Below are 7,309 nucleotides of genomic sequence, written 5' to 3'. Positions count from 1 at the left end.
TAGTGGTTTCTACTGGTAATGACGGAGTCCGCCATACCAGTACTGGATTGAGAATGTCTACCTAAGCACGAGAGATTCACAGGAAAAGATGCATGTATGTAAAGCAGCGCAGCTTCATCTTATTAATAACAGCCTAACTGTTCACTTATTTCCTGCTGTTTCATACTGAAAGCGTTAAACTGGCAGAATAAGGGGTGAATTTTAGACAACTGTCTTTTCTGCATTTCTTCAATCAAGCTTCTATGATTTGTTGAAGTGAGAGTAAAGTAGGCTCAACCAAACAGTATTACAGTTACAATCAGATGACAGTAAAAAACTCACATTAAGCTCACTCACATTAAACTCACTGTCATATTTATCTTGACAGTGATATATAACAATACTAGTCTTATCAATCTCATCAAGAAGAACAAATTAATTGTTAACATCAGATGATAACCATCCGGAGGTTCTGACATAATTTAGTGTTTGGATAAGAATAATAATATTCACGCTCAATCCAACTTAGAAACTTCTTCTTGTCAGTTTATGTCACGTAAAACTGCCAACCTCTGGTCTTGTGTTGCACAATATACTGTGGTGAATCGTGGGATACACTTGGCTCTGAATATCAAAGCTGTGTTAGGAGAAGTGTGCATCAAGTGTAGGTTAAGTGTAGTGTGTGTTGGTATACATCAGACATGTGACACACTTTAAGTGCTCAAGACTGTGAGTGTGGGTATTGTCTCAGTCCAGCAGGTGCAACAAAGCTAACAGGAGAGTGAGGGAGATGTCATTCAAGCAGGGTTTTTACATGTCGGCTGAGTCTTGAGAAGAGGTCTTATCAGGAACAATGAGTAAAAACACCTGTGCGGGTGGACCACGGCCTTTTATAAGTTATCAATTAAAAATGGCTTCAGCATTGATTCCTTCTCTTCACCTCTCACCTTTGTTACTTCTCATTCTCTCATTATTTTCTCACCGTCTTACCTCCTCCTCCCTCTTGCACCCTCGCATCTCCCCCACCTCCCGTTCCCTTCTTCCTTTATTAATCATTATCCTTCTCTCCTCCTTTTTTTCCAACTCCCTTCCCATACTTTATTTTTTCCTCTTTCATTCCTTTAACGCCGTTACTCTCACTTCCACAGCTCCTCTGTTGCCTCTTCCTACTTTCTTTACTACCCACATTTGTTTTTTGTCCTCCTCTATGTGTGTGTGTGTGTGTGTGTGTGTGTGTGTGTGTGTGTGTGTGTGTGCGCATACACTTGGACAGCAGGATAAGTGCCAGGCCTTCTCTTAGGAGTAAAGTCATGAACCAGTGGTCATGGACCATTAGTCACACACAGTTTGAGACATTAACCCCCATCAGTATCTCTCACTTCTATAAGCCCCCTCGTGTTTGTGTGTGCGCATGTACCCGCTTGAAAATGAGATAGTACGACTCACTGAATTATGCTTGTTATATATAATATTTTGTGACAGTGAGCAAAGAATATCTGTATGCTCCCTGCGTGTTTAAGCTAAAATAGCAAAGTTGTGTCTCTTGGTATACCTATCTATTTCTCTCTCACTCCATTCCTCCCTCCTTTTTTATTTTTTTTATTTTCCATCCCTGCACTGGATGAATCACACTCACCTAGTAGATACCTGTGAAGGGCACTTCAGCCAGACATTTTCTCTGAGATGCTTCAGCCTCCGGGCATGAGATCATTGTGTACTCTGTGAGGTAAAAACAAATCTCCATGAGGAATACATAAAGAAACATGTACTGTGGTGTCATTTCCAATCATGTAGGGACATGCAGAACACCGCTGTAGCCTCTAGGTAGCCAGCAAAGTGTGTTCTCATGTTCAGTGAGCACTATTATGTGTTATTACCTCCCATAGCTGTTTCCAGGCAAATTTTCAGTGAAACTACATCTGAAGTGGACAGTACCAAGGGACAAAGCCAGATTTGTATTCTTATGTTTTGAAATGCACATTTGCAACATTTGGTTTTCAGGTAAAAAAGTCCAGAGAAAATGAGAACCCATATGGGCCACATGACCCCTTTGGACGGACCACTCCACAGCAATTTTAAATGGGCCGCAAATCATGAGGCCGTCGGACACTAAATCAGGCATTTGGCAGGAAGGAGGAGGACCACTGAGATGGAAGAGGAACAAAACGAGGTCAGTGAGATTGGGGTGTGGGGTGTGGGGTGTGGGGGGGGGGAGTGTTGAGGAGAAAGAGGGACAGAAAGGTGGAGGACATGAAGGAACAGAGACATGAGGTGAATAAGAAAATTGATCACATACAATATTCCTCTCTTCTCCTCCTTCAGAGGAAGAGAGAGAGAGACAGGGAGGCAGTTGTGAGGAGGAGGAGGAGGAGGATAAGAAGAGAAAACAGAGAGGACATTGGGGAGAGAGGAGCAGGAATGTTGGCAAGAGGAGAGAACAGGGAGATGATGGGAGGTGAAAATGGAACTGAGGGATTGCAGGAGGTGGAGAAAAAGAAAGAGACACAAATTTGGCAGGTTGAGGAGGAGGAGGAGGCCCAGTGAAGTGGTGGGATGAAGAGAAGGAGGGTTAGGGAAATGCTGGGAAGGAGATGAAAAGTGATATAAGAGGTGGTGGGAGGTAGAAAGTATGCAGATGGAAAGGGGTGGAGGACGGGGGTGGGGGTCAAAGGTGGAGGAAAGATAGAGCAGGAATGAGGAGAAAGACGGGAAAGGAAACTTAGGGAAGTCAAGAAGGGAGAGAGGGATGATACAAGGAGGAAGAGAGTAATGAATCAGAGGAGGAAAGGAAGGAGAGAAGGAAGGTCAGGTGTACAGAGGATGAAGAGAATTAATATAGACAGATAAAGCTACAATGTCGTCATGTGGGTATCTAGGGACTTTCGGGATGGCTGATAGCTGTCTGCTGACTGTATAATGGGGGCCTGTTTACTAATGGCGAGTTATAGCTTCCCTGACTTCATTATGGAGGGAGACGGAGAGTAATTGGGGGGGTGAGGACAGACGGACAAGCATTGAGGAGAGCAGATGAACAGAGGGGTAAAAGGATGGAGGATGGAAAGAGCGCTTCTGTTTGGGCAGTGATAAAGGTCAAAAACTCAGGGGGCTCGCTGCCGTCTGACAGCAGGACACACAGCAACCTCTCAGACAGACAGAAAGAAAAACAGGAGGGGGGGGAGTGTACAGATAGAGATAGACAGAGGGGGAAAATTATAGTCTGTCTTTGCTCTGTGTGACAGAGCTGATAGAAACAGTTGATTCTCCACACTCAAATTAAAACCAAGCTAATTATCTTAACAAAGGCAGCTAATGGCTACATAGCTTTAAAATTACCCTAACGTATATGCTATTTTGAGCCTTTATAATAGGCGGCGCTCCTCACAGCAATAGGGTGTTGTGGGATACTTGACACAAGCCCACTGTAATTACTGTTTGCTACAGCACGACATGTCATGTCATCCAGACGTGCATAAATGCTGTCATACAGATTTATTTAGGAGATGCCAAGGCTTTGATTACATAGGAACAATAACAACGTTGTGCTGTGTACTGAGTGAACCCCCTGCCCCCATAAGACTTTGTTGACTAGCTTTAAAAACAAGCCTATAAAATGTATTTTCTTTTTTTCACAATTTATATATTCATTTAACTGTTAAACTATAGTCTCTGTAGATTTGATGGTAAACAAGCTGTGTCACAGCCCTCTCTGCAATGCCAGATTATTTTAGTGGAGAAACTTTGAATACTTTTTAATCAAATCTGTTGTCAAATTCAAGTATATTGACTCAAGAGACATCAGAATCGCCCTCCCATGTCCTTGGTTATCCTCAAAGGGACACAGCACTGAAAACAGTTATTTACTGGAAAATTGCTATTTTGGGTGTGCTTGAAGGAAAAATCTAGCTCTAATAACTGACTACTGGTCACATTTAGGGAACTCATAATATTTGTATCTTTGAGTGTTATACTGTGTTTAAGTGCAGTTGTAAAGGGATAAGTTATTAACTTCAGAAGCTTCAATGAAAATGACGAGGTTAGCTACATTTTCTTTACAGCACAAGAGATAATGTGGACAACTTATGGGTAGACATAATTTGCTATAGGCTAATAACCTCTGCTAAATAAAAAATGATGTAGCTTGTGTGTTTTTTGCTAAATGTCGACATACAATTGCCTAGAAAAACTCACACATTTCCAATTTTCTCCTCTCCATATTAGCAGAGGACTCTTTGCCATGTGCCATTTGCTTGACAAAACTTACTTTGCGTCTCCAAACATTTCAACCACATCTCGCTGCCTTCCTCAGCAGATGGAGTTGCTCAGTTATTATCCAAAAGAGCTAATGAAAAGGCAGGCGTGACCTTTCTCATTGACACCAAGTTGTATTTGATTTCCCAGTCTTTGACAACGCTTTACCCACTGTAAAAAACCTCAGGTGAAGGCAGCGTTTTCTTCCGGCACACTGCCGCCATCTAATGGGCATAACTATTGTTTCAGATTCGCTCCGGCGCTTCCGCTCAGTTTGGACCTAGCTGGTTGCCATACAGAGGGATGAGCGAGCGTCGCCCTAGCAACGGACAGGCGTTAAATGGTTGAACAACGGGAATCTTATAAATTGGGTTGAATTTTTCGTGAAACAAAGACGCCTGCAATTTCTTATTTAATGACTGAAGCTGTGATGGCTACAAGCAACCCGTCCGTGTTTCTTCTCACGGTGAACGGGCAGATTGAGGGAGCGAATGTGAGTAATTCTTCTCAGTTAGCCTAGCCTAGCAGCTAATTTCAGCGAACACTACCCTCACATTCAAACCCTGGCGTGAATTTGTGTCAACTATGAGTTTGTGTTTCATTACTAGCGAGTATCAAGTTATATTTTTGTTGTTCTTCAGTTTCCAGAGTACGACAACTTGTACTGCAAATACTGTTTTGTTTACGGCCATGACTGGGCTCCCACCTCGGTGAGTAGCTAGATATGAATTATGATGTAATCTAAACTACTCAGCATACTGTTAGTACTATACCACGAGTCATAATCTTACCAGTAAGTCTCTTTCTGTGTGTGTGTGTGTGTCTGTTTTTTTCTCTCTCTAGGGGTTGGAGGAAGGCATCACTCAAATAACCTGTAAAGGCAGTCAGTCTTCACACAAATTAATATGGAACTTCCCTTTGGAAACAACGTTTAAGAGCACAAATCCTTCTGGATGTGAGCATTACACACACACACATCTCATAGTTCAATATTGGTAGCTGTTGCTTTCATTCAGGCTTTGAGTAATATTACTGAGGTTCCAACAGAGCATTTTGGACCTGGAAGATAAAAAAAAAATGTATCTAATACAGAGTATAATTATGATTTCCTCTTCATTTTCCAGGGCCTCAGCTTGTGGTGAGTGTGTACGGTCCAGATGTGTTTGGCAACGATGTGGTGAGGGGCTACGGAGCGACTCACATCCCCTTTACACCTGGACAGTCAGTATTACCTCAACCATCAACTTCCTCTTCTTTATTCATGCAACATCCACCCAAGTCACCAATCTTAGTTGTACTAGTGTGTTTTCTAAGGGCATGGTGTTACATAGTAATGTATCTCACATAATAACCAAGTCTTTATATCCCATCATCTCACCAAAACTTGTCAATGAAGAGCATGAACAAAAAAAGGGAGAAAAAAAATCTGTTTTCTTTCCCAGACATACACGAACCATCCCCATGTTTGTGCCTGAACCCACATGGAGACTTCAGAAATTCACAAGGTGAGATGTGTGAACAGTGTTTTGTTGTCTTTCTCTGCAGCTGTGATGTTGCAGCTGGTGAGTCGTTAGGGGAAGCAGCAGATCTCTGAACGTTATCAAATATTTAATGCACCTCTTTGTGCGTTTGTGTGTGTCCTACTGAGGATGCAGTCTTAGACCTCTGTGGTGAGAATACCCCACATCAGTTTACCAGCTGCTGTTATTAGTGCGTCATAGACACACACTCATCGAGGTATCCATCACAGTTCCCTTCAACTCCCACCAACCCACTAGGCTATATAAGATGCACGGGTGAGCATCTGGATCTTTCGGTTTTTGCAATTTAAACAGCAACACTGGAAGTATTTGTTTTTCCACTTGGTCTGGGAAAAGTTTCTGTAGGTGGTGCTCTTTCTTCCCCACACGCCAAGACAAACCAGTGCTGTTTAAGCTAGATACATTTACCCATCACTTCCTGTGGGCTATAGAGGGCTTTTCATGGGAATGATTTGTATAGCAATTTAAAAATACTTCATGTTTGCTTGAATTTGTTTTTAATGTTAAAGATTCATATTCAAGGGGGGAAAAAAGTTAGACACCTAATTTTAAAAAGTCATAGAGTGGGATGATACTGTCATAACAATGTCCATAATCTCATGTATCAGTGACTCACTCATTAGATTAACCCTGCTATGTATAATATATACTGTACAGTTCACACAAAGGTTCAATGCCTCTCTCTCTCTCTCTCGTTTTAACATGTTTTTTCCTCTCATGTGTAGTTGGCTGTTGGGACGGCGGCCTGAGTATGCAGACCCTAAAGTAGTAGCCCAGGGTGAAGGGAGAGAAGGTTTGTGTGGATTTATTTCTTTATTGTGTAAATAGCGACATGTCAGTAGCACTGTACCATTTCAGTCAGTGCAGAAACACACTTTAGTGAAACAAAAAGCTCCCAGATATGGATAGTGTAATTCAAATTTTAACCACTGAAAATGTAATATGATTAACCTCTAAATAAGTGGAAAATGTTTCATTGAACTGCCAAATATCCTCATTATTAGGTCTCCATTTAATGTTATTATGTTTTCAGGTTAAAAATGAGTATTCATAACAGTATTCTTTCTGGGTTTGTTTTATGTATCCTGTTTGTATTATTTCTGTGCCGCAGTGACGCGGGTTCGTTCCCAAGGCTTCGTTACCGTCTCCTTTCACATAATGACCAAAGACATGAAGAAACTGGGCTACGACACGGGGCCGTCAAACCCTTCAAGCACACAGTCATACTCAACCACATCTGGCTGGTCGACAGAGGAACAGCCGCACACCATGTAGTAACATAAGAGACTGTTTAAGGGACAACCAGCCGGGTGGGTTTTTCTACTCGTTCTTCCCTCAAGGATGTTTGTTCCCCCCACAAAACCACAACACTCACATTCAATATGACCATGTTTACTTCCTGTTATGTACACTCAGTCACATACACACACATGCTGCCATACTCAAGTGTTTTATAGTAAAAATGTGTAGAATTGAAATTATGACATTTTAGCATATATATTTGTATTGTCTTGAATTTTTCTGTTTTACTACATTTTATA

The 7,309-nt window shown here is 41.8% G+C and overlaps 1 protein-coding gene across 1 annotated transcript; it reads left to right on the top strand.

Annotated features, from left to right (window-relative positions):
* Positions 1–4,526: 4,526 nt before the first annotated feature.
* b9d1 (B9 protein domain 1) lies at positions 4,527–7,305 on the top strand. Its single transcript, XM_067570156.1, has 7 exons — positions 4,527–4,720; positions 4,869–4,937; positions 5,071–5,182; positions 5,352–5,448; positions 5,670–5,732; positions 6,494–6,561; positions 6,880–7,305. The coding sequence occupies exons 1-7, from the start codon at positions 4,643–4,645 to the stop codon at positions 7,041–7,043; spliced, it is 651 nt and encodes a 216-aa protein (XP_067426257.1). The 5' UTR covers positions 4,527–4,642; the 3' UTR covers positions 7,044–7,305.
* The last annotated feature ends 4 nt before the right edge of the window (positions 7,306–7,309 follow it).

This window comes from Thunnus thynnus, chromosome 17, assembly GCF_963924715.1.
Source record: "Thunnus thynnus chromosome 17, fThuThy2.1, whole genome shotgun sequence".
Classification (NCBI taxonomy): domain Eukaryota; kingdom Metazoa; phylum Chordata; class Actinopteri; order Scombriformes; family Scombridae; genus Thunnus; species Thunnus thynnus.
Note: the sequence above shows the minus strand (reverse complement) of the source record. Positions and strands in the feature narration are given on the sequence as shown.

Excerpts from the sequence above, each read along its gene's own strand:
- b9d1 (XM_067570156.1), top strand. The coding sequence starts at position 4,643 with ATGACTGAAGCTGTGATGGCTACAAGCAACCCGTCCGTGTTTCTTCTC. Across the intron at positions 4,721-4,868 it reads GGCAGATTGAGGGAGCGAAT|TTTCCAGAGTACGACAACTT; the intron begins GTGAGTAATTCT and ends GTTGTTCTTCAG. Across the intron at positions 5,183-5,351 it reads GAGCACAAATCCTTCTGGAT|GGCCTCAGCTTGTGGTGAGT; the intron begins GTGAGCATTACA and ends TTCATTTTCCAG.